This window comes from Neopsephotus bourkii, unplaced genomic scaffold, assembly GCF_033783945.1.
Source record: "Neopsephotus bourkii isolate Nb327-2 ecotype Australia unplaced genomic scaffold, CSIRO-AGI_Nbou_v1 NB_234, whole genome shotgun sequence".
In the NCBI taxonomy this organism is placed as follows: domain Eukaryota; kingdom Metazoa; phylum Chordata; class Aves; order Psittaciformes; family Psittacidae; genus Neopsephotus; species Neopsephotus bourkii.
The window spans coordinates 1615137-1641643 of record NW_026900744.1 but is presented as its reverse complement, the minus strand read 5'-3'; the positions used below and the strand labels follow the sequence as shown (position 1 = coordinate 1641643).

Below are 26507 nucleotides of genomic sequence, written 5' to 3'. Positions count from 1 at the left end.
ACAGATGTTATTTTGCTGGCATTTAGGCATGGCTGGCTTTTGGCAGTGCTAATAGGGAAAGCAGTGCAATATTATACTGCTCTACATGAAATACAAACACTGTTAGTTACATTTTGAATGCAAAGTTCATGTTCCTCAGGGTTACATGCTTGGTATGCAAAGCCCATTGGAAATTTGAGGCCAGCTCTGGTATTGAATACACTTACCTTTGCAAGCTCCACACCATGACTTGTGGATGATAACCATAAGGGGCAAACCACTAGGAAAAAAGAAAAAAAGCAAGTAAGCAAGAAGATAGTCAAAGAAAGCTTACAGTTAAGCCTCAAAACCAAATTCATGTACAGTTTAACAGTTGAGACTTCTACGAGGCTAAATGTAACCAAAAATGAGAGATGTAAAGAGTGTTTTCTAAGGTTGTCTTGCAAAAAAGCCTTCCTAATCTTAAAACATGTATAGTAATAATACATTATAACTGGCAGCCAATAACTGCTCATGGAGAGGAAGAGACTTTCTCTTTGGAAAACTTGCTCCTGTTAGGTTGGATACGCTCAGATCCACAACTGGTCATGTTTTGTATTGGAAGCGGTTAGTGACACCAGCTGCTTGAGACACCACAGGATGGATTTTCATGGCTGCTTAAGGTGATCCAGCAGATGAGAGTCATGCATCTACTCCTCTCCCCTTTACGGTCTGTACCTTTCAGTCACCTCCCGTGACTGAGACCCTCCATGGAGCAGTAATCAAACACAGTAACCCAGCAAACCCCTGCCTGCCATGTGTTGGTACACTGAAACAGATCCGTGACAAACGTGACAAGTGTCAGGACTGAGAGGGACTGGGATGCTGGCGGCTGTGTAGAACTGCAGCCTAAATAAAGCATGATGCAAAAGGACCAAAGTTATTCTTTATTATTCTCTCTCCCTTCCCAAAGAATTCACTTGACCCCTATTACCCATGTTTAAACCATGGATTAAGTTTCCACTGACCTATGTTTTATTTAACCTTGTTCTTCAAAGATGCCTTCAGGATTTCACCTTCTGATAAAGTCAAGCTTTAGATCTCCTTAAGTTCCTTTATAATATGTACAGGCTGTATTATGAGCTTAGCGAGACAGGCCTTAAAGACACTACAAATTTCACCTATTTCCTGTCCTTAGTGCTGGTGATCCAACGAATCCACCACTTCACTCCTCCTGACTATTCTGCATCAATTACTTCTATCATCCAGTTGAACTGGTGAATCCTGACTATGGTAATAAACTAAGAAACACTAAGAACAAGGAATTGGGAATCTCCTCCCTTTTTTCTTACCAGTAAATCCCTTAGGCTATGGCAAAATATCCAAGAGAAGCTGGTAATAATGATACAGGTTCCAGAACAGTAAGAACAGCCTAGAACTAGGTGAAGGAAAGGAAGGAATCTAGAGAACATACTGCATGGGTGCTTCTTTCAGCATATGCCAAGCAAAGCAGACTGTAACCTTTCTGCTATGTAAGCTCTGTAACCATATTAGGGGTTAAAAATACAGTAGAACTTCCACACAGAGAAATTAAAAATGCCATTGCACATAATGGCAATAAATTAATTACTAGCAGAATGTATAACTTTAGCTGCGGGTAGATGTAAATCTCTACTAAGCAGCAGTTATGGTCTTCAGAAGCAGGAAAGGGTGGAGGGGAAGCCATTAACATTTAGAGGAGCTCAAACAGAGGCCATTTATAATTAACCAGTATGTTATCACCTTTACATAGGACTCTGCAGTAAGGAGCAAGAATACACATCTTCCTAGTAAAGCTTGTATTGCATCATCACCCTCTCCCTGATGATGAAAAAGCCCTTTTTAACTGTTTCCATACAATCCAACATGCCTCTTTCTTGAAGAGGGGCTGATTTCAATCTGGAAAATACACATTGTTCTCATCATCAAGGATCAGCACTTCATGAAGAAGAGTTCATGATCAGAAGAGTTCAATCATCTGGTGATCAGTGCTGCAACACACTTCATACAGTTAAGAGAGGTTTTCAAAGCAGATTTTCAATGGAAGTACTCAACCCTGAAACACCAAGTCTGAATCAGGGAGAACTCACCGAAGGCGGATATACTGAATGTGGTTTCTCAGCTTTATTCCCTTTAATTTGACCAGTAAAATCAACTTCTTTACATCAAAGCATTCTCGTAGTGGTTTCTCAGTTCTGCAGTACCCTAGCTCACCTATGGCAGATACAGAGCCACTGTAACTGAAGTAACCCTTCCTGCCCCACTTCAGCATCTCCTCCCGGGTAGCACTACTCATGCCATCAAAAATTGTGGCAATCAAAAGCCACAAGTTATTAAAATGAGGAAGCATCCACCAGAGAGTGAAAGGTTTATCATGAGCTATAGATGGGGTACAGCCAAGACTGGGATTGTTTGAAACTGAGCACAACAGTAAGTCACCTATCACAGCTGGCACAGACTTACGGGAGACTTTCACCCAGAACACTTTTCCTACAAGAGCACTCAATAACGCACATTTTAAAGGTGTTTAATGATGACCTTGTAGAGAAAAGACACAGCAAGTTATATCACTGAAATAGCCCCCCAGGCAAATTAAGACTTTACTCCACTTAAGGCACACATTTTATTGTTAAACCTGAAACAGAGAGGTCTGAGTTTACTAAGCCAGCACCCTTCTGCAGTGCAGAGTTTGCAAATCTATCTCTTGGGTTCAGTGGGATTTTTTGACACAGTCACATCCTAAAAACATCGCCTGTTCCAGTCCTAGACCTGAAGTCTCTTCTGCAGCTTGACATCATCTGGAGACGTCCTTGGAAAAACAATCTTCTTATTCAAGACATACTCGTGCTAATGCGTAGAGGAAAAGTTTTCCCTATGGTCACCGCCTTCTGGGCTTCCATGTTCAGATGCTATTTGATTACTGGCGTTTGCATCTCCATAGGAGACTTCACTTGCTTGAGGATGCAACAGTAGCTCTTCTTTTTGAAAGGAAAGTGGGGACAATACAGAGGGATGGGGGACCAGCACCCCTAAAGGGATGCTCTCAGCAGTACAGCTTGCTGGCTACTGATGCGATAGATGGGGTCCATGCTCTGCAGGGTCTGTGGCCTCTATGACTGGACCACAGCCACTGCTGTGCGCTGCACGGGTGGCAGGCTTACTGGATGCTGCGGCTCAGGTACTGCAGGAACATGCCGGCCAGCTGGGGTAAGTTCTCATCCCTGGGCTGCATCTTGGTGTAGCTGATGAACTGCCTCCGCAGCCGGCTCAGCTCGGCCATGCTCACCGGCCGGCTCAGCACCAGCCCTTCACTGACACCGGGCACACGGACCATGTCCCCGGGCTGCGCCCCGCTCCTCTGGGCGTCCATGACGGCGGCCAGCACCTCCTGGGTGACCCGGTCGAGCTGGTGCAGGAAGCTGGAGGACTGCAGGGGCTGGGTGCGGGTGGCGCGGTGCGGCGGCGGCGGGGCGCTCTCGAACAGGGCGGCGCGGATGGCGTCCAGCGGCAGCGGCTCGTCCCCGTGCACGGTGAACAGCGGCCGGTCCCACCGGTTCTGTGGGTCCGGCGCCTCGAAGGGCGGCTCGTCGGGGCGGCCCGGGCCGCCGGCGCAGTGCAGGAGGCAGCGCGCCGTGCCCGCCTGCCGCGCCGCGCAGTACAGCTCGTAGCGGATGCTCCGCAGCTCGTTACCCGCGTCCACGATCACCACGTCCCGCCGGCTCAGCCGCCGCTCCACCTCAGCCCGCAGCGCCGACCGCCCGCCCTCCGCCTCGGCCACGATGTGCGCCTGCCGCTCCGGCCCGCCCAGCGCCGCCTGCAGCTCCGAGGCGCGGCGGCTCTTGCCGCTGCCCGGCCGCCCGCACAGCACCACCAGCGGCATCCCGCCGCCATGCCGACCCGGACGGGCACCGCGACTGCTTCCGCCCGGGTCGCTCCCCGCCCCGCCATGGTCGCCCCGGCAACCGCGGCCTGTGCAGGCCCTGCCGCCGGAGAGCCGCGTGGAAACCCGCCCCGCAGCCCCTGGGCTCGGGTCCCGCACTACCCAGCGGGCGAGCGCATCCGCCGGCCCCGAGGGCCCGAGTGTGGGGATCGCCGGGCCTCAGCCCGCGGCCGGCGCAGGGACACTGTCCCCGAGGTGTCCTGGTTAAATCGCCATGGCACTGCGGTTACCCCGAGCACCACACACCGGGAGCTGTGTGATTGCTGGGTCCCGCACACAGAGAACTTAAACCCAAGGCGTCTCCAGCATCTCTAACACATCCGGATTGTACCGTCCGCAGAACTGAAATGGAGGTCTTGAAACCTCCGAGACCCCTGGCTCTGATGCATCTCACTCGATGCATAACAGATAACTTCGTATCATCCCCTGGCCTATGGCCAGACTTAGACCAAAAATCTGGTTTTTAAGTTTATCTTTCATTTGCTGTTGGTGGGTTTCTCCCAGTCCTTCAATTCAGTAACACTCAAACGCTGCCGAACTCAAACCATGGAATCCCAGAGTGGTTTGGGTTGGAAGGGACCTTAAAGCTCATCCAGTTCCAACCCTGTGGCGGGCAGGGACACTTTCCACTGGAGCAGGTTGCTCCAAGCCCCTGTGTCCAACCTGCCCTTGAACAGTGCCAGGGATGGGGCAGCCACAGCTTCTCTGGGCACCCTGTGCCAGCGCCTCAGCACCCTCACAGGGAAGAGCTTCTTTTATGCATTTAATAATATATATATATATGCCCATATATATGTAGGTAAAATATAAAGCAGCAAGCAGGTCTGTGTTTCTTTTCCAGTAAGAAAAGGAGAGATGGGTGCATTACACCTATCCCTTGCTGCACGGCAACACTCACCCTGCCCAAACCTGAGAGCTCACCATCCCTCCCTCCTCCTCCGTCTCATTTTACAGCTTCTTCACCTTCACTGCAAAGCAATGCTGACATTATTCCTGCAGATACTGAGATCAGTTATTTTCTTGCACAAGGATATCAAATAGGTGCTAAAATATCCAGTAATAAAACCCTGTGAGACTTCTGGACTGTACCATTAATTTGGTGGTGGATGGATCTCGCCAGATGGATCAGTTTGAGAGCAGAATTCAAGGCACCATGAACTTCTGCTCACGCCAGCACTGCCAGATCTGGGGCATACATTTTAAAGTATGAGTGGAATTTATAAGCATACAATTTTCCTTCTGACATTTTAACAAGAAACAGAAGAAATACTGAGGGGGAAAAATGAGTCTGAATGTCTTTTCTTCTAACCTTTCTATAGGGGCAGTGTTCTTTTTAGAGTTTAAGCTTAACCCAGAAGAGGTTCTACTTAAACAACTCACCACTTCACTGCTGTCTGAAACTTTCCAACTCTATCTGCAGATGCTAACAAAGTCATTCTCTCATCTCACACTGAGGTCTCATCTATACAGACACTGAATTTTACCCAGTTACTGTTACTCACACTGCTGAGTTTGAGCAGAGTTAAGTACTACTAAAATATGTGTTTGTGGGGTTGAGAACTACATCTTTCTTTACTATAAACACTCAAGTATTTTCTTCTAATTTTAAAGCCAAGCTAGGATATCAAGGCTATGTTGGACAGGGCAACATGCTCTAGTGAGAGGTGTCCCTGCCCATAGCAGGGGGGTTGGAACTGGATGATCTTAAGGTCCTTTCCAACCCAAACTATTCTGTGATTCTGCGATTTCCATCATTTAATTAGGCTGTAGTGATTAAACCATGGTGGTGCTTCAGCAAAGTTAACACCACTGTATTTTCTCTCTAACAAGCTACAGGGATCCAAACAGTCTCCTGAAACACCTTCATGTTTGCTAATAATTACTATTTTCTGTGGCTAAATTTAGGATTAATATAGAACTGCATCCAGAGGAGGCCACAAAGATGCTTGTAGGGCTGGAGCATCTCTGCTATGGAGACAGGCTGAGAGAGATGGCCTTGGGCAGCCTGGAGAATGCTCTGGAGAGACCTTAGGGTAGCTCCTAAGAAACCTGGAGAGGGGCTTTGGACAAGGGCTTGTAGGGACGGGACAAGGGGAATGGCTTGAACCTGCCAGAGGGGAGACTGAGATGAGCTTTTAGGCAGAAGCTCTTCCCTGTGAGGGTGCTGAGGCGCTGGCACAGGGTGCCCAGAGAAGCTGTGGCTGCCCCATCCCTGGCAGTGTTCAAGGCCAGGTTGGACACAGGGGCTTGGAGCAAGCTGCTCTAGTGGAAGGGGTCCCTGCCCGTGGAAGGGGGGTGGAACTGGATGAGCGTTAAGGTCCCTTCCAACCCGAACCATTCTATGGTTCTGTGAATGTTTTTAAGAAGACTTCTCTGTATTTAAATCTAGCGTACCTGGCTGCTGCCTCTTTCTTCCCATCTTCCAGTGTTCTCCAATGGATATGATCTCCAAAACCTGCCAGAGAGAAGGGTTTATAAATGCCGCACAATTTACCGTGTCAACCAACAGAGGAAATCACTCCAACCCTTAAGAATATTTCCAACTCATTTTATGTGTTATTCTTAAAGCCAGCTGTACTCCCAGTCCTGGAAACACTTCTGCAATTACTTATAACCTACATAGGCTTATGAGGAATCCCACTGAAACTAATTAGCAACAACATACCACCCTCATGAATATTTGATATACATGCAAACGACACCAAAATCCCTTAAGCAGAGATGAATAGTGAAGGGCCTTCTGATTATTCCCCATTCTTTTTCAGACTGTGAACACATTAACTGATTAGTGACACATTAAACATGTCAGCATGTGCCCTCCAAACTCCCACTGAACGTGAAGTAAAGGAAGACTTAAAAATTCCTAGGCCAACATATGATCATCAATCGTTCTGAAACTATGGTGCTAAGTATTAGTGATGATGATCTCATCCAAGAGTAAGGAAGAACACCAGTACACAGGTGTCTGTTACAGTGATGGAATGATGCAGGGAATATTTTATCCCCTTTCCAGATAACAAATCTGTTGTGTCAGTTGAGATAATGGTGAATGAGTGTACATTTGACAACTGCAATACAGGGGCCACCAGGGTTTTTGATCCCACAGCCAGCACAACACATGGCCAAAAGCCGCATGTAGAGCTGGGACAAAGTTCTTCACATGGGACTCCCCTGGACGACCTCCTCAGAGGTCTCACAGCTCCTATAATGCAGGGCAATGCTGGACAACCAAACATTAGCCTTGGCTTTCCCCTTCCCATCACTGAGGGTTTGGATTAGTCAGCAAACCCCAGTACTCAGGGGGTAGATTTTGGGAGCTACATAGGGGTCAGGAACCACAGACTGCCCGATGCTGACACAGTGGAAAGTGAACATCGTGTCCAGTAGACAACTATGGCAAAGAAGCAGGAGAAAGCCAAAAGCAGGGTGAGCAAAACCTCGTGGCACCTTAGCTCAGCATCCGGGAGGCTTGAACAGTTGGCACAGGATTTTTATTACCTTATCTTACACCTGCTAGGAACGCCTGTGAACATACATGATGCAACACAGCAAATATTGAGTTGTGCCAGCAGTGAGGCGGGGATGCCTTGTTCATGTCCAATCACACGTACCAACTGCAGAGGCAGCTTCGGACACCAGGCTATGTTTGCACCCGTGGAACGCAGCAGAGCAAAAACCAGCTGCATTAGCAAAAGTCACGTTTACTCAGAGTATTGACAAGTCAGCTGTTTCACCCAAAGGCCAACACGCTCCCTGTGAGGGTGCTAAGGCGCTGGCACAGGGTGCCCAGAGAAGCTGTGGCTGCCCCATCCCTGGCAGTGTTCAAGGCCAGGTTGGACACAGGGGCTTGGAGCAACCTGCTCCAGTGGAAGGTGTCCCTGCCCATGGCAGGGGGCTGGAACTGGATGAGCTTTAAGGTCCCTTCCAACCCAAACCAGTCTGGGATTCTATGTTAGACCAGGGAAAACCTATTGTTCTATCTAGGAAACACTTTTTGAAAGCTTTTCTTTTTGCTATTTTTAAACTAAAATACGCTTTGTGGCGAGCTTCAGCACGTTTTTAAAAGCACTACACATCACATTAAGGAGTTTCTTTTGAATGAAACTCATCTGAGGCGTTAAAAGGGAACGGCTGAGATCGCCACCACAAGGTTTTGCTCTCATTGATCGAACTGTGCTCCTACCAGCCCTGAAGAGATGGATTTATCTCCAAGACAGTCTAAAGCCACTACCCGGGGTGAAGCTCAGCACCCTGGCACACCTTCCTGCACCAGCTATTAGACATGGTAATTACACAGGGAGGCCTCGGCGAGCCAGCGGCGAGGAGAGGAGAGGTCACGAAGGAAAAGGGAAGCCGAGGGCGGGAGGGCAGAGCCATTCATCGCCTGCCAGGAGCCGGCGGCAGCGGCCGGCAGCGCCTGGGCTGTGCTGACCGGGACGGGTGGCACTGAGGGGCTGCTCCTCCTGTCGCCTCACCGCGGAAAAGCGGGACCCCTCCAAAGGGAAACTCCTCGGGAATAGAACCCCAACGGCAAAGATCGCGACAGGACCCCACCGTCTTCAAAGTCTCCCCGTACACTGCCAGGCCGGCAAGTCCCCACCACCAGCACGACCCCGCGTCCCCCCCGGTCCAGCCCGTCCCGGCGCACCCTGACAGGAGCGGAGAGGAAAACCCGAATAAAACGTATGTCTGACCCTTGCCGAGCCCCTCCGCGGCGGAGGCGGCGCAGGCCGCCAGCACCAGGCAGAGGCAGAAGATGGAGGCTGCGGCGGGCTGAGCCTTCATGGTGTCGGCGCGGGCAGCGGTCCGGCCCCCAACCTTTCCAGGCAGCACCGCACGGATAAGGTGGATTTTTATCTCTCTTCTCTTTTTTCCCTTTTTTTAAAGCCCAGGAAGTGATGTGAGGCGGATGTGGGCGGTGCGATGCCCTGCCGTCTGCTCGGGGATGGCAGGGCAGGCTGGAAGGGGTATCTGATACTGGGGAGTGGGATCTCTCAGTCCTCTGAGGGGTGTCCGCCGTTTCTGTCTCGGACAGAGGAGCTCGGCTTCGCGCAGGCAGCCCAAGGCGCTGGGGCGGGAGTACCTCAGGCACATCGGGACCCCACAGCCGCGGTTATCCCCCTGGGAGCGGGCAGCGAGGGGCGGGCTCCGGGTTTACGTTCTCCTCCCAGATACATCCTTTCGTCCCGCTACTCTCCAGAGCTGCCCAGCCAGTTGGGGCGGTAAAACCGACCGCAAGCACTTGTGTATGAAGGAGGGCGCGCCCGGAACCACCACGTCCCGGCCCGACGGGCTGTGGGCCGGTGCAGGTCCGCAGGGACTCCGAGTCCCAGAACACACCGCAAGCACTGCGCACGCCTTCCCGCCCTATATGCAAATAGACCTCCGTGCCGTGGCCAATCCTCGGACGCGCTGGCGTTGTCACGTGGCGTGGAGCTTCCTTTCTCTGTGCGCCTCTCTTTCCTTCTTTGGCCGCCATCTTGTTCCCACCTCGTGTTGGGCTGCGGAGGCTCCGTCGGACTCAGGTCAGACCTTCCCGCGCCCGCCCCCCCCCCGCTCCGCCGGCGCTGCCCCCGCTCCCTTCCCCTGCCGCCTCCCGGCTTGGAGCAGACGGGGCGCCGCGGCGGCTCGGTCCCCTGCCCCATTGCATCCTTGCCCGCCGCGCTGGGCCGTGACTGGGCCCGCGTGTGCCGGCTGCTCAGCGAGGAGAGGGTGGGGAGTGAGGCCTGGCGCCGGGATGCAGCATGGTGGTGGCTGCCTTTATCTCGGGTGGACCGCGGCTCTCCCCTGGGGCGGCGGTGCCGCGGTCGGGCGGGTGGCATTTGCTCATAGGGACGGGGCCTTCATCGCCTCCCGCTCCCTGCGCTTTGGGGGCGGCCAGCGAGCTGCCCTGCCGGACCCAGCCCCTTCTCCCGCCGCCCCGGCGGAGTCCCATCGTGTGCTGATACCCCTCGGCCGTGCTGCGGCCTCGCTGGGCCCTCCCCCCATCGCTTCCCAGGCACAATGCACATGCAGGGAGGCTTTTTCTTTCATCGATGGGATCACTAGTGATTTACTGGGGCAGAGCAGCGAAATACCCTTGTTTTGTTGGAAGCCTTAAGGTGTTTCCTACCGGTTACAGATTTTCAAGTCGTTTAGATTTAAAGGTCCTATCTGACCCATTGAATAAGCCACTTAGTCGGCCAGCTTCCCAGTCATTGAACTGGGTGAGTAGCAGCCTGGGGTTCATATAGGAAACCTGCGAAGGTGTGACCTTCGTCCAGAGCTGGCTTATTACCTAAAAAATGTTAGAGATTCATTATTTGGAGATAGTATCCAAAACAGCGTAATGATGAGTCTGTTATGAATAAAGATGTTTAAGGAGTGGTTGTGCTTTATGTGTTCTTTTGGGTCTGTTCTGAGTCAGTAGTTAAGTCAAATGGTTCCAGCAGTAAACTGACATGCTTGGAAATGTACAGCTACTCCTGCAGACTGATGCAGAATGAAACGTGCTGCTGTTTTGCCTTATCGTGGTACAGACGGTTCAGCTAAACATACTGCTGCTGGGCCCCTGTGTGTTATTTAGGTGATGTGGTGGTAAAGCTTATTGTTTATGTGTATTAGTTTGATGGCCTGTTTTAGTGAAGTTTAGAACCCTTCTGCAAGTCAGAGTGCTTTTAAAATGGATTATTCATGTTTTTTTCTTAATATTTTGATGGCTAACCTGTATCTCGTTCTTATTCTTTAGTCGCAGCACTATGAACCAAGAAAAACTGGCCAAGCTTCAAGCGCAGGTCCGAATAGGAGGAAAGGTAAGAAAACCATCAGACATGAGCTGTTCTCTGTAAGTTACAGGTTGAAGGAGACGCATCTGAAAACCTGTTTTACAGAATGCAGGCTTAAGTTCATAGGAGGCGAGGAATACAGGGGTTTTGCTGTCATCGGGATCATAGTAATGCTACCTGAATTCTGATTTTCCTCGCGTTCACAACTGCTGGATGAGTCGTTTCCAGCACGTAACCTTGCTTTATAATTCAGTGACTTGTTGTGACCTGTGAAAACTCAAGCTGAGCTTACCTGTTGGTTGTTCCAGTTCTGCCATTCTCATCTCCCTGTCGGGGAGTTTCCTCCCTTTGTGCCAGCTCTGGGGCTTATCTGACTCTGCACTGAGGTTCTTTTCTCTGAGCCAGCAGGTAGCTAATGTGACACACAGACAAAAGCATGTAGTTTGTTCGGTGTGGTGTTCATCTCCTAACCATAGGCGGGGTTGTACAAGTCTTCCAAAATTGCTGTCTATGGAACAAGGTGTTAATTACTGGCTTACAAAAGCATCACCTTTGTAAATCAATGTAGTTGTACTTCATCTTGGGGAGAAAAGAAAAGTTCTTTCTTATAAATTTCTTAATATGTATTGCTTAATAAAAATAATTTCTTTAATACGGCTTGTAGGAAGGAAGAACACTGGTTTGATGGTTTTTTTTGGTCTTTTGCACTTAAGAGGAACGTTAACATTGAGACTGACAACTAAAGCTGTAGGTAAAGGGAAATAAGAGGTTTTGACTACAGAACTTAAAAGTTGCTTAGAGTGTGATACTGTTTTAAAAATCAGTGTTCTGATGTTTCGAGCATAGCTGACTGTTTGTTGTCCCTTCTCTTCCAGGGTACAGCTCGCAGAAAGAAGAAGGTGGTGCACAGAACAGCTACAGCTGATGACAAAAAACTTCAGAGTTCCCTCAAAAAACTGGCAGTAAATAACATTGCTGGCATTGAAGAGGTAGAGTGATAAATATTTCCTGTCTGAAACTACATTCACTGTCTTGTTTTGGTGGTGTCTTTTTAACAACAGTTTTCCTGCAAAAGGTCTGGTTACTGATATGTAAATGAGACTGTTGTCTCATTCATTTTAAGGCATGCATGCCTGGAGAAAGAAGGGATAAGGTTCTGCTGGCCAGATAGGGGTGATAGAAGCCGGTAAGCTGTTTGTCATGTATGCATCTTGCATTCATTGCAAAACAAAACTCTTGATTCTTCACTTCATAAACTTGATTATCTACTCTAGAGAGCGGTAAACACACATGTACTATGCAGGCACATTTAAAGCAAGAGTTATGTGGTGCAGAATATAGAGAAAAGCTGGAGTAAGGACTTGTGAGTCTGTGTTACCAAAATAAGGCCCTTTTACTGCATGAAAATGGCCAGACTTGTTTGCCATGGGCGCAGGAGGTGATGGTTCTTACAACACATCAGACTCTACAGACCCAGCTGCTTCTGTGTTAATGTAATTAGGAACGTAAGTGACTCAGATATTCCTTCAGTATCTCTATCTTGCATGTATAAAACATGAAATGAAACACTGATATTTTCCATAACACTGGTGATGGTGATGCTCATACATGGGAGGAGGAGGTGTTTCTTCATCATGAACTCTATATTACTGTTGCACTTGGTTAAAGAAGCACAATATTTAATCCGTGATTAATTAATTTAAGCAGGATTGCACGGTGCCCTCAGAGGTCACTTAGTGCATACCTGGCTTCCAAAGGCAAATACAGATCCAGTGTAGAAGCCTGGTTTGCCTGTAAGTTTTCATAACTGCTACAGAAACACTTCAGTTTGTGTGTTTCCTTAAGCTTGCTTGATATATGCTGAGTTACACAAACCCAAAGACACAGTTTTTCTCTGTGTGTATTTGGGTGTTTTTTCTCTCATATGGAGGATAAGATCTTCATTCAGACATAGTTGCTAAGCATATTGAATGTCTTGGTGTGCAGGAAGACGATACAACGTTCTTCTGCCTTGATAGCTAGGTACATAATTGCAGTATGTTATATCTAGGTGGACAGAAGTTGACCTTGGAATACTTTGTGTAGATGGAAGAGTTGGGAGAGGCTGGTAATGTCGAGTGAAACATTAGTAACACATCTGTGTGCTTTTTAAGAGACTTCTAAGTAAGAGGATGACCGTGCTTGAAGCCTTTACTGTTTCCCTGTGTGCAAAGGACAGGACATACTTCAGTTCTGCAGGAAAGCAGCACCTGGTTTTCCTGTTCAAAATGTATTTTGAACTCTGCTGCTGTGTGAAGATTGATAACTTGCATGTTTTTGGATTTAGGTCTCTTCTTTAGTTCCCAAATTTCTGTTTTCTTCCTTTTAACTTCTACTAAAACAAATTCTTCAGAGCTTTGTCACATCATTTTATTACTGCTGCTTGGTTAGATGGGCAGAACTCTTCCTTCTTTTTCAGACAGTTATTTTCCACATAACCATTTTTTATGGTTAAAAAGGAAAAACCTTTTTAACATCCCATTCAGTCTCCCTTTAGGTTAAAAAGCATAGCATAGGCCCATGCAAATATGGCTGTTTGACAGTAGGAGCAAAGCAGGCTGCCGTGCTGGCTGCAAAATGTCATTATTGGTGATTCAGAAGACCAGGGAAGAGGAAGAGAGCAGGATCACTGTACAATATTCTTAGTCTTAAGAGAGTCATCCTAGAATTACTGGGCAGGCACAGAAGCTTGTTCTAGTGCAATTGGTACATAAACCTCCAGTTCACTGTGTGTATACGTGCAGGAAGCATCCTTGCCTCGGGCAGCTTCAGCAAGTAGGCCAGAGAGTGAGTCTTGTGCCTTTGCCAATTCTGAAGAAACAATAGTGTTTCCCTGATAGGTGATACAGATAGCTGTGAATGGTGATGACTTGAACTGACATGACAAGGCTGCTCTGGTAGAGTTTTTAGTTTGTAAAGAGTTGCCGAAGAGGTGAAGGCTTTGTGGGTCTTTTTTCTTTCCCTAGACATTCCTGATACTAAGTTGTTTATAGCTTAGAGTCTAATGACCTGTGTATGGGTTTTGCCTTTGTTACAAATGAATTGTGATAACATACAGTCCTTGCATGTTTATTACTTGGTATTTAGATAAGTATATTTTATGAAGGAGCCATAGCTCTTTAAGTTCTACCTTTTGATGTAGTATGTACAAACCCATATTTTACCATTAACTCTTGTCTTACTTCCAGTTCAAGTGGTGTTAACTCCAGATGCTTTTGTCATGGTTATCCTGTAGGAGGAGTGCTAGTCTTGTAAATTCTATTTTAATATTTTAATGGTTTTAAATACAGATTTGAATTAATAATTTCTCGTGCTTGTTCAACAAGCTGCTGCAGCATTTTGGTAAGCTTTGTTAATATATTTAAACAGGTGAACATGATAAAAGATGATGGAACAGTTATTCACTTCAACAACCCCAAGGTTCAAGCTTCCCTCTCTGCTAACACTTTTGCAATCACTGGTCATGCAGAGGCTAAACCGATCACAGAAATGCTTCCAGGCATCTTAAGCCAGCTTGGTGCTGACAGCTTAACAAGTCTCAGGAAGTTAGCTGAACAATTCCCAAGACAAGGTAGGTCTCTTTGGAATCTTATCACTGATTGAAAGAACATAGGAGGTATTAAAAGTTTTAACCCAAATTTAACAGCAGTATGTGTGACAGAGTGATCAAAAGCATATGTGCTTTTATTTATTTACCACTGTTTTGGAAATACAGGAAGGAGGGGGCACTTTCTCAGGCATGCTGTGATTCCAGGTGTACAGATGTGGATGACAAAATACTTGGGAAAGCAAGTTTCCATTTTTACTTTGAAAAACTCAACAGGTTCTTTTTGTGAGGGAATTGATTCAGTTTTCTGTGTTCATATAAAACATTTCTTCTGTGGATAAAGAGGAAGAAGTGTTCTTTATCTTCTACTCTACAATTCCATTTGGAATTAAACCAAGAGTTATTAAAATTAAATAAAATTCAAAAATTTTATTCTTTGCTCTATTTATTATAAAACTGTTGGGGATCACAGTGTGTATTTTTGTTTGTGGTGTAACTGTTACTGTAATTTTACAGGTAAGAAATGGAGTCTGGGGACAGTTCCTGTTTAGACTGTTAGGGCCATTACAAAACCTGGACATGTTGCAGTTGTCTTTATATTGAACTGAAAAATATGTGATCTGTTCTAATGTTTTCAACAAAGAGTTACTTCTGATCAATAATTTTAACTTCTGTATTTCATGTTGAGTTGAATTGAAAATAAAGGGCTTATTTTTTCCTTCTCTACTAATATGCAGTTACCTTTTAAATTTTAGAAAGATGAATCCTCATAAGTGTATTTCTTTGATACAACCTTGGTATCAATAGATACCTCCTGTGCTTTCTTAAGCTAGTACAGAAAGATCAGTGAGAAGTAGCATTTTCTTTTATCTTGTAGGTTCTTGCATTTCTAGATTACTTGCAGCGTGTCTGTGACTGAGATGGGGTTTGATGCAGGACCCTTAATAGGGAAATACTTTTTCCTACCATTGTAGCTTTTTGGTAATTGAATCATATGATATTTTCATCCCTTAGTGGTACCACTTTATTATTGTGTTGAAACACGTTACTTCAGTTAAAGGTTGTCATGTGTGGTTTTTCTGTATCATTTGATCTTCTGCTAGCCCTCCATTAATACCCATAGCACTTGAAAATGGCTCTGCTAATGACTAGTATAAGAATGTTCACAAGTAGACCTTCTGGTCATGCTGTTGATACCCAGCCATTGGTGCATTTGTCACTATTACAGACTATGGAAATGCTTTCTTTTTTCACATATGTTGTTTTTATGTTGTTGTGTGATTGTCCCTAATTCTGTATCATGAGAACTCAGCACCAAACTTCTTTTTATAGTGTTGGATAGTAAAGCACCAAAATCTGAAGATATTGATGAAGAAGATGACGATGTTCCAGGTAGGCACATACACATTTATATATGTGTTTAATGTATAAATACTCATGCATTTAAATATTTAGCTCTTGATGATACCCCTCACGTGCTAAGGGATGCTTCATATACTGGGCAGCATTAAAACATGACTGGATTCCAGGTTTTGAAAAACGTTTATCTTGTGTAAATTGCTTTACTCTTGAGTGAAAATGTGTTAAAATCCCCTTTCAGTGATACTGAAGGTGATGGAAATATCCAAGTAGAGTTTTAGGGCTGCAGAACTACACAATGGGCATAATATTTTGGTTGTCTTTAAGTAAGTGTCTGGGGTGGGGTTTTTTATTTTTTATGTCAGTGTCTGTAGGTCTCTAATATTGCAAATTCTTAATTTGTCAGTGAATAATTGTCTGTCAGTCACCACATTGCGCTGTATCCATCAGTGTGGTGTATTAGCTAAAACAACAGATGGGTGGGCCCAGAGATTCAATTACTCATGCTCTGGCACTGGTGTATTTCATTGTGACCTTGCATAAAATTCAGTTCTCAAATTCTCCTCTTCCTAGAGTACAGCAGTTAATAGGTGCCTAACTTTGGTGCGAATGGCTCAGGACAGCCAGTAGAGCACCTCGGAAAATCAGGTCTTTATCACTTCATGTTAGAACATCCACCCTTCTGAGTGCTCCTGCGTTTTTAGTTCTTTGTGTGTGTTAAACTGTGTTTTCTAAAGCCCTTTGAAATCTGCCCATTAAAAATGGTGTACATGAGTATAGTTAAGAACTACTTGTAATATATACGTTTTCGCTAAATTTACAAAGGTAGTGTTACTGGAATCACTGCATTAAATATCTTCATCTCTTTCAGATCTCGTAGAAAACTTCGATGAAGCATCAAAGAATGAAGCTAACTAAAACATTCATAGTTCTGGAAGCTGGCATGGACTAGATTTAAGAAATCAGCTATGTGGTTCCAAAGTTTTAAAGAAATGGAGAACATCATCTGTTAATAATTCAGTAATATAAATATTTTGTATTTTTATGATGCTGTTTGTTCAGCATTTTCTGTCAGTTGATTTTGCATTTTGCACTTACTCCCAGGATCTACTCTTTTGGTCAAAAAGAAATGTCAGTGCAGTTTGAGGGGTGCGTGCATGTGCGTGTGTGTATGTGTGTGGGTGTACATATAGTGGAGGACAAATTGGAGAACACTTATTTAACCTTTTCCCCCTTTGGAAGTAGAAATAGAATCTACCTTTAGCATTGTTACTTTTGATGATCACGGAATAGTACACAGAAGGTAGTTGAGATGAAAACTTTGTCCGCATTTTGTGACCTGAAGGCATCACACCATTAAAACTTGGGTTTCATTTGCTGTTAACTGTTGTACTTGCAGATGTTTCTCATCCCTGTTGCGCTGTCCACGTGATACTTGCTATCAACCTTGTGTTGATTCCAGATGATACCGAGGACAAGCTGTATTACTGGCCTGTTTGGTGCAGTAACTTCTTAAACAAGAGAACTTGGTCTTGGAAAAGGTGCTTTTTTTTTTTTTCTTTAACCTTTCTGAACTTCTTTTTTTCTTTTTTGTCATCTCTTTAACCTTTTGAGGCAAACTGATGTTTGACTCCTGTGTAAGCTTAGCAGTGTGTTCTCCTCTTGGTTACGTGGAGCATTCCCCATGTCAAAAGGAAAACAAACACCTTGGTTGTCTACTATCAGGTCGCTTCCTAAACTTGGAGGTCTAGTCAGTAACAGTCCAGTGCACCATTTTGCACAGTAACAGATTTTTGCTTGAGTAACTTCAAGCTGTTCTCTTGGCGTGACTGCATTTACTAGCAGCTGATGATCCACTGTCATTCTTATGGCACTAGGAATTAAATGCATCGTGTGAGCAGTGTTTAAGGTGGGAGGAAGAAGTTGTTGACATTTTGCCTTGCCTCCTGCTGGGCAGTTTGTGCAATGACTGGCTCTAAAGGGATCTATTTTTTTTTTGCCTGTAACTTACCTTTGCCTATAACCTACCTCTAGGTTTGGTGTCATCTTTGTAGCAGCTTCTTAAAGACCAGAAATGCTCCTCAGGCATAAGGAGGACATTAGGAGGTACTGTTGGTACAGTGCAGTATTTATGACCTTTCTTTAAAATGCTTAATGTGAACCCGTTTTCTCGGAGGCTCTTTTAAGGTTCTTGATGTAATGTGCTTTACAGTATAGTTAGACATCATTGTAACCTGTGTCAAGGGCAGCTGTGGCTTAACAAAGCCAGTTTTGGGGTTTTTTTTTCCTCTACATCTGTCACTTAACTATGGCTTAATTGGAACATATCAGCTTTTTATGTAGGCTCATATGCTAGAGAACTGTAAATGTACACGGTAAAGACTACACAAGTTCTGGTGACATGATCAGAAACCCACAAAAGCAGAGCTGTAGTGGTTTGTCACCCGAACTCCTCAGTTTATTTTATAGGCTTTATTCGGTTTTTCCTGTTGATTTATATACTACATGGATCTTGCTACAAAATAAAGCAACAGTACAAAAGAGGAAGTGCTCCCTCTTGTGTGTTATCTCCTCTTCCCACTAGTAGTAGCTGAGGGATGATGGATGGGATGGGGCAGCTGTTTCAAACAGCACAACATCCTCACATACGGTGGCTGAGGAAGATAGATGCAGGACTAGGGAGGATCCTGTTAGAGCTTTAGGATATCACACTCCCATATACCCACTCTCCTATTTTCCCTGCCATGTTGAATGAAGCTTTGGTTTGTTGTATGTCTAATCAGCTGCAGATGCATTTGTTCTGTGTTTAAGGTAGAGGTGTCTTCATTAATGTGTGCACAGGCATGCTGAACTGCTTTGCTGCCTCTGCAAGCTCAGAAAGCAAATGGAGGATACTAAGAAACAGGTATTTGCAATGTTCCATTTGCTTAAGGGGCATGAGTAAAGGATGTTTTGAAGTAGCAACTGTACTGAGTTCATGTATAGGACATCCCCTCCCCTAATCAGGCACTGAAAAGTCATGCTCATTGGTTTCTGATAGAGGAAGTATGTCAGAAGTAATTTTGTGAGAGATTGAGAGTAAGCATTGGAAACAGTGATTTGTAAGTTTCTATAGTTGAACTTTCTGATTCCTACAAAATACTCATTTAAGTTTTGCTCTTGGTCATGACAATTTACATGTTAAACCCTCACTTTTTCCTATGTTTGGCAACCAGTAAACTAACTAAATATGCTAGCTGATGTAGTTATATTATCTTCAGTTTTTTCACTGTATCTGGAAACAGTCGACCACTTATGATTTGCTGCTGGAAATACTAGAGCTTATCAATCATTAAACTGATTTTAATTAAAAGTAACCCATCAAGGCTGTTGTGGGCAAAGCTCTTTTTCTTTGTATTTATTCATGGTATAAATCAGTGTTTGTACATACTGATGAAAATGCAAAGTTACTGAAAGTAGTTCTGGGGGGTGTTGGTACAATAAAAACTCCCCGCACAAAGATGAACATTAAAATGTTCTTTGCTTGACTTGAAGCATGATAACTACTATTTCTGAAGCTCTTGAGCTTACTTGCTCACTGTTGACATATAAAAGACACTGGTAAAGATATTAACACACTAAATAACTTGGCTATGATTTAAGAATCTTGGCTAAGATTTAAGGAAGGTAGAGCAGAAAGTAAGTTGAAATATCTCTTGCATCCCTGAGAATCAAAACTGAATTAATGAAAGCCAAAGAATAAACAACTTGGCAGATGTGTAAGATGGCAAATTCTGGTCTTCCTTCACTGGCTGCTGGTGGATTTGTGTTAGGTCCCTGGTTTATAGGTGGGAAATCTGGGGCTGGCTGGCTTCTCCCAGGTGCATGAAAGAGAAAACCCTTGTAGTTGTGGTGCATTTGCTGTGTGGAAAAAAAATGCTCATGTATGATGTTAGTGATGGTGGAGACCTGGTACTGAGTGCTGGAAGGGGATTTATCTTGCAACACTTTAAAAAAAAGTAAGTTTGCAGCTAGGAGTGTTGGTAGGGTGGAAGGAGTTGGTACAGACCCCGTGCTTAACATACAATACAGACCTTGAGGGGGGAGAAAAAGGTGTGGGTTTGTTTTGAGGTTTTTCTTACTTTTTGTTGTGCATTCTTCAAATATTCCTACATAAGAATGATAAGGATGAATTTAGAGCTGCTGCTGAAGTTTTACTGAAATATGCTGATAATTCGCTAGTATTTGTCAACTTCCCATGGGAACCAGGAGTTGCTGTGAACTCTCTCTGCCAGGATCTTCACAATCAGTGTTTTGGATTTGGTGTGTACGAAATGAGCACTGGAGGTCTTGTAGATGACCAAGTAGTGTATTGGTTGACCAATGTATTGCTGTTCAGAGGAAGGACCTGAGGAAGTTAGCCCAGTAAATCTGTGCTAAGTGTAAGAGATGAATTCGTGCCTCTACCGAGGAATATCCCAGGAAGGATCCTCTTGAGTTTCCCTGGAATTGGACTGTGCTGCTCCAGGCAGCAGGGCTATACAGAGGGGCTGAGTAAACTGCCCTGTAGGTGGAGGTGAGTGAATTCTTCCACTGGCAGTTAAGAGTGGCCTTTTATTATTCAAAGACAATGTTGTTGTGTTCAATAAAGTGAACAGACTGTTCTGGAGATCAAGATTACACTAAGGAATTGATCCATGTTTTGTGCTCACGCAAATGAAGTGGTGCAGAACAGAAGCACATCACAACAGCCACAGCAGCTTTACAGAGGTGACAGCAGAAGTACAGGGAATGGTTGTTCATATTCAGCTCTTGGCTTTCCCAAGAAGTTATTACTTATTTTTAATCACCCCCTGCCCCTGTCAAAGACCAGGTTGTAGATGCTGAGGAACTGAATGAATTTATTCAGAACTTGGTTGGCCATAGTGTCAAACAAGGCTTCAGGTAGCCAAGCAGAGCCAAGTGAAGAGGCCTTGGTATGGTTGGGTGGAAGCTTGGGTTGGTATCTAGAGAAGGGTTATAGGGAACTGGGCTGTCATTTGTAACTGGCACTGTGTAGTTGGCAGGAAAACCCACATTTGTACCTCTTCCAGTGCCTTGGTTTGCCTTTATTTCAGGAGTGCTGTAACCAGGCAATTTGTAAATTAACGAACACAGACCCTGAATGCTTCTTGACAGGAAAGAACTACATCTGTGCAAAGAAAAAAAGCTGCTTTACTTCCACATGATAAAAGCTGGTGGGCTGTACGTATTAGGAAGCACCCTCTCACTAAACAACACACCTACAGCTTGCTCAGGTACTATTTCTTTTCTTGGCAACCTGGTATCTGTCATTCTCAAATATAAAGAGAATTAGGCAGCATTTCCTTGAACTTTGCATTGCAGATGGGTTTTGTAACTATGCTAAATTAGTTGCCTCCTTGGAGTTAAAGGGGATTATCTGCTCATTTGAGATCTTGAAGTTGTTATTAATATTTTTAATGAAGTATCAAAGCTAAGGCAAACATTGAAACAAAGGCCTTTTGACCTTTCAGTGAAGGTACGCCCGCTGAATAAAAGGAATTACATGACCTCTTGCCTTTTGTTGCAACATCCTTGGGCAGCTCTAATAACTGCTTATGTCAAAAAGTAATATTAGAAAGTATTTAATGTATTTTTAGATTGTCTAATGCAACTTGGCTGACAAAGAAGAGCCAGTGTCATGTAACCAGCTCTCTACAGACATTGGGAAATGTGCTGCAAACTACGTTCTGGGAATACCAGGTTTGATTTTGAGGCCATGTGTGAAGCTGGAAATTTCCAAGTGATGCAAATTCTTGCCAGAGGTAGGTAAATGAACACTTAAAATCTTAACACACTGTCAGCAGGGTACCAGACCTTCTCACACCAGGAGTGAAGCTCCCTGAAAGGAGCCTTAAAGGTCATCTGCTTCCAACCTCTGGCACAGGGAGAGACACCTTCCACTAGAGCAGGTTGCTCCAAGCCCCTGTGTCCAGCCTGGCCTTGAACACTGCCAGGGATGGGGCAGCCACAGGTGCTCTGGGCAACCTGTGCCAGTGTCTTGCCATTCTAGGCCATCTAGAGCTTCTTCCTAATGTCTAATCTAAATTTACTGTCTTGTAGCTTAAAGCCATTCCTCCTTGTGCTGTCACTGCTTGCTATTGTCAGAAGGTCCTCTCCAGGTTTCTTGCTAGCCCCTTTAGGTTCTGGAAGCTGCTGTAAGGTCTCCCTGAAGCCTTCTTCAGGCTGAACAACCCCAACTTTCTCAGCCTGTCTCCATAGGAGATAGTGCAATTTGCAGTTTGATTTTGACCTTTTCAGTTGTGAAATGAGGGTTCAGTACAGCTCACTATGCCTTGTAAGGCATGCACACTGCTGCAGCATGTGACCCCAGCATGCCAGTACCACAGCCAGCCTCTGACCCAGGCACGCTGCTGCTGCACAGCACCCAAATGCAGCCTTTCCCCATCAGCCCATTTTGTGTGTGTCTCTTCAGATGAACAGTGATTTTTGAGGCAATCTCAAGGTTTTGATTGATGCTGTGGGTCCTTGTTCACTGAAAATCGCTATTTAAGTTATTTAGTGAGATCTTTAATGAGGAATTTCCATTTTTGTGACAAGACCTGGTTTCAAAGGGTTTCTGACACATGCTGTTTAATTGAAAATAGCTGTAACTTGCTTACAGCGTTTTTAATCTCCAGGGAGTAATGATGCAACTAAAGTTCTGTTCATTTTGAAAGGCTTGTTCTATTGCTGGAGACTGGTCTGCTCTGTGTGATTGGCAGTTGTCTTAGTGATGGTTTGCATTTTTGCATGTTTCTGAAAGAAAGGAAATAGGGCCTCCTAATGTCTTACTTTGAATAAGGGTTTCTTCCCATTTTAAGTTTCCCACAGCCTCTTTTCCTCAGCTAGACTGAAAGACACCAGGTTTTCCTATAATCTGCTGCTGGATATTGGGGTATTTTGCTGAGATTTCTATTCTGACATGAAAGTGGTGCCAGTCTTCTGAAATACATAGAATGTGTTACATCTTCTAGGCTTTTCTGTATCACATTTCTCTCAGCCACATGATTTCTGTGTTGTAAATTATTAACTTTTGAACATAGGGCTATTACTACCTCTCTCTCTTCTGCTGCCCTTTGAGTTGCAGCGTTGCTTTCATTGGCAGTGGGCACTGAGAAATCATGTTGGCCACTTCCAGCCCTGAAATTGTAGTAGTTTATCCCATTACATGGTGATTTTTTCCAGCTCATTTCTCCTGAGAACCTTGAAATGGCTTTTCCATAAGACTAGTCCATCCGCTCTTTTAAAGGCTATAGTCAAATTTGAAGGGATAATCCAGCTATTGTTTCTAGTGGTGTGTGTGTGCTGTCCTGATGGTTTTGTTAAATTATAGAGGATTTTTATGGTGCAAGTCTGTGTCACTGAGAACTCGGTGATTTCTTTGAGCAGGATTGCATGTTCTTTCGGAACAAGCTGACACACATCATTAGCATCTTCACTGATGGAAACTGTCCATGAAAAAGCATATATTTCCTCTGTTTTTAATCTGCACAGCTCTCCATGAGTTTGCAGTAAGCTGTATTAAGGGGCTTAGATGTCTTATACCGACATTTCCTCAGTGGCTCACAGTAACATCATCAGGAATGTGTACCAGGTGCGTTTTCCTTTGTGACCAACAGCTTTGCCTTCCTTTCTTTATAGCTGAGGTGAGTATTGTCTGAGATACAGATCTGTTCAGTTTGAGCTTCCTGCCACTGCAGTATGCTAATACTTTCCAACTGCTTGGGCCCTGTGTTTGTTACGGTTTGGGATGGTCAGAATATGTCAGAAAAGAACAAATGAACCAGTAGCTATTCAGAACAAGACTTCACTTGCATTGAATAAGCATGGTGAGAAATTCTTTGTGTTAGCTTCTCTTCTGAGATATTAATCTGTGTTAAAATTTGCATGAGATGTGCCTTGGTTTAATTTTTCCCCTTCTGTGTTAAATCTCAGATGAGCCAAGATAAGAGAGAGGTGATTGAATGCTTGTCCTCAATTGTTCTTACCCTCAGAAGCAGTCCCATGAAAAAGGCTGTGGGAAGTATTACATGCATTGTCTCCTTGCACAATAAAACAAGCTTTAACAGTTGTTGCTACCATCTTTAAGTAATCCTCTTAAAGCAAAAATACTTGTAGGTTTTATACGCAGAATATCTGTAGTTTGGTAAAAGCAACATACAGGAGAGATGTCAAAAGATACCAAGGACTTTTTTCCTTTCCCTTTTCCATCAAGAAAGCAGCTTCCTGCTGTGTGTATTATGATTTACTGTGCCCTGTTCTATTGGCTAATACTGTGTTTAATCCTATATGGTAGTCAGAACGGTTTTGCAAGGGATCTGGCAGTTTGAAATTGCCAGAACCTTTCCCAGCAAACTCAAAACATTCAGCTGACTGACTTGTGAGTTATAAACCTGAACAACTTGCAGACATCTGTCATTGAGACGTTGAGGAAATGGGTGGCCAGGGCTTCCTGGGTGCTCTGACTCACAGCACTCCACAAAATCTCAGTCATGTGATACAGCAAGGCATAAATAAGCCTGGGGTTTTTTATAGGCTTAATAACACCCAGTGAAGCAATGTTATTTTGCTTAAGCAGGGAGTTGCTGGGAAGGCAAAACTTTGCTAGGAGAACGAGAAGGTTCAAGCAGAGCCATCAAGATCGTAGGACAAGCGGAAGGAGTGTGTGTACTTATGGCCCTGTCCTCTCTACACATGTACACTTCCATAGGATTTAGTGGTGGGGTTTGTCTGTGGTGGTAAGACCAAATGATTCCCTGTTTGCCATCACTGATGACTTAATAAATGACACGATCAAGATGAACATCTGTCTTTTTTTTCTCCTTGTCCCCTTGCATACTAGTGAAAGGGAAATGAACTGATGGGGAAGAGGGCCTGGAATAATCGGTGACATTTGTATTCAGCAAGGAGATCTTTACATGACACCAGTGACATTGCTGCTTTCATTCACACATGCACTTTCATTGTGTGACTTGGTGTCTATATGCCAATGCCTTCAGGATTTTAGACTCATCCAGCCCATGCTCAACACCCCTCCTGGCAAATGGGAATTTGGGATATATTTTGTGTTTAAGGAGGCTAGCACAAACTTGTGTCCAAAGCATTTGCTGAGCCAGTACAGCTGCAACCGATGAGGTTATTTCCACCATTAGTGGCAATGGGTGTAGCCAAGGCCATTCCAGCCACTGTTGGGCTAATGCTGGATCTCAAGGTTTGTCAGATGCTGAAGGTAAGCACCTGGGGGGAGAAGACAGTGTGCGGTTAATGTTGCATCATGATCATATTGTGTAATGGGTCTTGCTGGATACTAACTCCTTGTTACACTGTTTTCTGTAAAGACATGGAATAAAAGACGGCCCTTTACCCTATACAGCGATAATCAAATAATTAACATCTGGTTTTCAGTTGTTGTAAATGGCAGTAAAGTCCACTTACAGGGCTCAGGACTCCTTACAGAAATAGCAAGAGCGTCCTAGGACAAGAGGACATGAGTAGCAGGATCCCCCCAACACATAATCCCTTTGCAACAGACATAAAATTGTTGGAAGAATCACCATTTTGTGAAAATTGCACTGGGACATTTATCACCCTGGCAAAGGGAACCATCCTTGTCTTCTGGTCAGCTTTTGGTTCTGTCGCCTGTTGTTCCACACATAAATGATCTTGAAATTCAATCTCTTCAACCTCTGATCTGTTCATCACCTGGACACTCACAGTTCTGCTGAATTCTGAGCTTGCTTCCTTGTAGCCTTACCATTTTTATTCACACACTCTCCGTGAGGTACACATTTCCATGTTGCCATACTACATAAAGTTCTGGCTGGTTTTAGCTTGGTTCCCTTATTCAGTCAACAGACAAGATTTTCTTCATTATCACTAAGGTGCTCAGCCTTTTGCAAACTACACAGGGAGATGTTTGCTTAAGAGGTTGGGGTTTTTCAATGTGAAGTACTCATTTCCCTTGGAGTGGGGGGAAAATAAACCTTCCTGGCTGTGCAATGAAAGAACCACCTCATCACCAAAGAGAAATGAGGGAGGAGGACTGCACTGTTTCATTTTGGTTTTGAGATGTTTGGTTTAATTCTGCGTTTGGGCACTGTTGTTACCCTTCGATGGCTGGTTCAGGCATGAGTTTTCTATCCAGTCTGCTTTCCGTGTATTATTCTTTTGGTTTGCTAACATATATATAACTATTATTTTATACAAAATAATTTATTTTAAAAGACTGTCTTATAAAGAGAATAAGGGGTTTAGTGCTAGCTGTATAATGGCTATAAATAGATAAAACAATTCCAGTGTTCTCCAAATTTATTCAAGCAACATTCCCTCTGCAGGGAGCTTTCTCTAGTGTCGTATGTGTTACTTGAGATTCAGTGAAAGTGAACTTTGAACTAAAAGACCGATAACAAACCTTTCTCAAAGCTTTTTCCTGCTTTACAGTGGCCTGTGTTGTAGCAGTCTGGATGGAAGGTGCTGGTGCTGGAGCCAGGCCATGTGCATAGCTGCACTGACCAGTCACTTAAGGCTCCCGTTTTATAACACTTCCAAAACATCAATTTCAGAAAAATAGTTTCAAACACATGAAAAAAACTGTCATGTGAATATGATCTTCAGCGAGCAAATTAAATGGGTTATAACTGTCTTTCCTAGTGAATGTATGGTATGGGGAATTTGATGTCAGTTCAGCTGCCTGCCTCATTTTTCAAAGCCTTTCACTATAGGTTTTACATTTTCGGTTAAGCTGTTGCTATTTAAAAAGATGACTTCCATGTCATCTGCAAAGCATGTAGAAGCTGGAGGCAATTCAGCATTTTGACAC

General features: G+C 44.5%; 3 protein-coding genes across 5 annotated transcripts in view; 1 reads left to right on the top strand and 2 right to left on the bottom strand.

Annotated features, from left to right (window-relative positions):
* TXNDC12 (thioredoxin domain containing 12) overlaps window positions 1-8838 on the bottom strand; it is a 78323-nt gene extending 69485 nt beyond the window's left edge. For both annotated transcript variants that reach the window (XM_061344821.1, XM_061344820.1), the window contains exons 1-3: window positions 8632-8838; window positions 6332-6392; window positions 207-259 (exon numbers count right to left, since the gene is read on the bottom strand). In XM_061344821.1, coding sequence (XP_061200805.1) covers window positions 207-259; window positions 6332-6392; window positions 8632-8722 — 205 coding nt within the window. In that variant the 5' untranslated portion in view covers window positions 8723-8838. The remainder of the gene's footprint in view (window positions 1-206; window positions 260-6331; window positions 6393-8631) is intronic.
* Window positions 2511-4460, bottom strand: KTI12 (KTI12 chromatin associated homolog). Its single transcript, XM_061344812.1, has one exon. The coding sequence runs from the start codon at window positions 3875-3877 to the stop codon at window positions 3155-3157; it is 723 nt and encodes a 240-aa protein (XP_061200796.1). The 5' UTR covers window positions 3878-4460; the 3' UTR covers window positions 2511-3154.
* Window positions 8839-9317: 479 nt separating the features above from the next.
* BTF3L4 (basic transcription factor 3 like 4) lies at window positions 9318-19026 on the top strand. Of its 2 annotated transcripts, XM_061344811.1 has the most exons (7): window positions 9445-9462; window positions 10059-10143; window positions 10665-10728; window positions 11577-11690; window positions 14110-14311; window positions 15620-15679; window positions 16518-19026. In XM_061344811.1, the coding sequence occupies exons 3-7, from the start codon at window positions 10675-10677 to the stop codon at window positions 16562-16564; spliced, it is 477 nt and encodes a 158-aa protein (XP_061200795.1). In that variant the 5' UTR covers window positions 9445-9462; window positions 10059-10143; window positions 10665-10674; the 3' UTR covers window positions 16565-19026. The 2 variants fall into 2 exon arrangements, with proteins under 2 accessions (XP_061200794.1, XP_061200795.1); XM_061344810.1 differs by lacking the exon at window positions 10059-10143 and having other exon boundaries at window positions 9318-9462.
* Window positions 19027-26507: the final 7481 nt, after the last annotated feature.